At 28.8% G+C, this 2,445-nt stretch overlaps 1 protein-coding gene across 1 annotated transcript; it reads left to right on the top strand.

The window, feature by feature from the left end:
* Positions 1-854, top strand: LOC107612442 (uncharacterized). Its single transcript, XM_016314142.3, has 2 exons — positions 1-313; positions 762-854. Exons 1-2 carry the CDS (start codon positions 1-3, stop codon positions 773-775), a joined length of 327 nt encoding a protein of 108 aa, XP_016169628.2. The 3' UTR covers positions 776-854.
* Positions 855-2,445: the final 1,591 nt, after the last annotated feature.

Raw genomic sequence — 2,445 nt, 5'->3', positions numbered from 1 at the left:
ATGAAGCTTTTCAGTTATAGAGCTTTTTCGCTGGTATGGTTTCTTGTTTTCATGGTAGCATTGGTAGTAGTGGCACAAGTGGATAGCACTTCATGCACAAGCACATTCTTCTCGGCGCTTGTGCAGCTGATTCCTTGCAGGGCAGCGGTTGCTCCGTTCAGCCCAATTCCACCAAGCGAGTCGTGCTGCAATGCCCTTAGAGCTCTTGGCCAACCATGCTTGTGTGTTCTTGTCAACGGCCCTCCAATTTCAGGTGTTGACCGTAACATGGCCTCACAGCTACCAGAGAAGTGTACTACAAACTTTGAACCATGTACTACTTCTTTCTCTCTACCATTTCTTCTTGACAAATGTTCAATTTAACTCTTAAAGTGTGATTTTAAAGATGCCACAAATCTATTTTGTCATTCAATATCTCAATTTGTTCCTTAAAAGATGAATCACACCTCAAACTCAATTGATAGATGATATATGAATCAATATTAAATAAAAAAAAAGTAAATTTATTTATTTCTTATTTGAATCATAATATTTTTTTCTAAAAGTCAAACTATAGAAATTATTTGATACGAAGAAATTTTTCATAAGTTATACGTGTAATTTCATACATAAAATTTTTAAAAATAATTTTATTTTGAATTTGATGATAAGTTGTTAGAAGTGTGTCTCATTCAGCATCGCCATCCTCACATAAATCCAAAACTGGCTGGCTTATATAGTGTGCCATTGAAACAATGATTAATATTCTTTATTTTTTGCAGGTGTCATTATATGAGATGAAGTTAGAGCGCGAAGCTAAGTTACAATTAGAAATAAGTGTTATTAATTGAAGTGTGATTTATATATTGCAGGTCACAGTAAGATTACATTATCATTAGTAGATGACATTAATATTCAATCTATATGTAATTTTTAATTGTTCTCAATTTCAATAGTAAATTGTTAAATTAATAAAACATGCAATTGCCGTATGAAAAGCAATCAATTCTCCAGTATGATAGACCAAAGAATTTTAAAAATGTTTCTAAATAAAAATTTCATATAAATTAGAAAGTGTAAAAATGGAAAGATTTGCCTATTATATATGTCCTGCTCAACTAGAATGAAAGGAACTAACCTTGTCAGAAATGGAAGTAGGATAAACTATAAACCACTTTATTGCTATATGAATGTGACGTACCCACAGTAAACTAGGATGAAATATGAAAGTTAAAATACGAAATCTTCTATAATTGCTTTGACAAAATGAAACTCTTCAACGATTCCTCGAACGTGAGATTATGGGTAGCCAACGACTCCACGAACGATATATTATGGGTAGCCAGCATCTAAAATCAAGCCATAAATCAAATCATGGTCAAGCTTAAGTTCATTAAAATATAACTACAAATTTTCAAATCTACACCCAGCACGCACTAATCTATGCTTCAAGAAAGAGAAATATGTCATAATGATCCAGTTGCCGAAGGGGCACATATATAAAAGCACAACCAAGTTAGGGAAGTATCACACATCTTTAATCTAGTTCAAATGCTTTGGATCTTTGGACATACCTCAAGCATCCCGACACACCACAGAAAAACCACATAAATTCTCTTGTTAAACAAAAGAAGTCTAGATAATCAACATTCTTTTCGGCCAACATTTTAAAAAATTAGCTAGTTTTATAATAAAATGCTGAACAAAAATAAAATTTCAAAATTATTGAAAAAAATATCTAAAACTTAACAGAAAAACATCCAAAATTATAGAAAAAAAAGCTAAAATTTAACAAAAAAAACCATCTAATATCGTTGAAAAAAACATTAAAAATCTAACAAAACAAAAAATCTAAAATCATAGAAAAAAAAACAACCAAAACCTTTAAAATTTAAATATCCAAAATTTAGAAGTATTGTTTGTTTTTTACTTTTTAATGTACATTTGCCGAAAAACATAAAAACCTCTAAAATTCAAACATCTAAAATGCAGATATAAGAAACATCTGAATGATACATTTTTTTTAGTAGTTTGCTATTATTTATTTTTTATTGTACATTTCCAAAAAAATTCTCAAAACCTCTAAAATTTAAAAATTTGAAATCTAAGTATAACAAACATCCAAAAATGATGTTTTTTTTGTTACCATAATTAAAAGAGTTATTGTGTTCAGATTTAGGATGTCTTTCGGCTAGGTTTTAGATGTTCTTTTATAATAATTTTAAATGTTTACTTTTATTATGTTTTGAATATTTTTTTTGTCCAATTTTAAATATTCTTTTTACAATAATCTTAAATATTTGTTTTTTTATTTGATTTTAGATTTTTTTTATATTAAATTTTAAATTTTTTTTTTACCTAGCATGATTGTAAAACAAAAATTTTAATGTGGTAACAGAAACAAAAATGGTAACAGATGACTCCATGATCTACTCAATACAAAAGGCTCCTGAAGAAAAGAGCAAC

This window comes from Arachis ipaensis, chromosome B8 (genome assembly GCF_059453495.1).
Source record: "Arachis ipaensis isolate K30076 ecotype BB chromosome B8, ASM5945349v1, whole genome shotgun sequence".
In the NCBI taxonomy this organism is placed as follows: domain Eukaryota; kingdom Viridiplantae; phylum Streptophyta; class Magnoliopsida; order Fabales; family Fabaceae; genus Arachis; species Arachis ipaensis.
The sequence above is the reverse complement of the archived record's forward strand: the minus strand, read 5'-3'. Positions and strand labels throughout refer to the sequence as shown.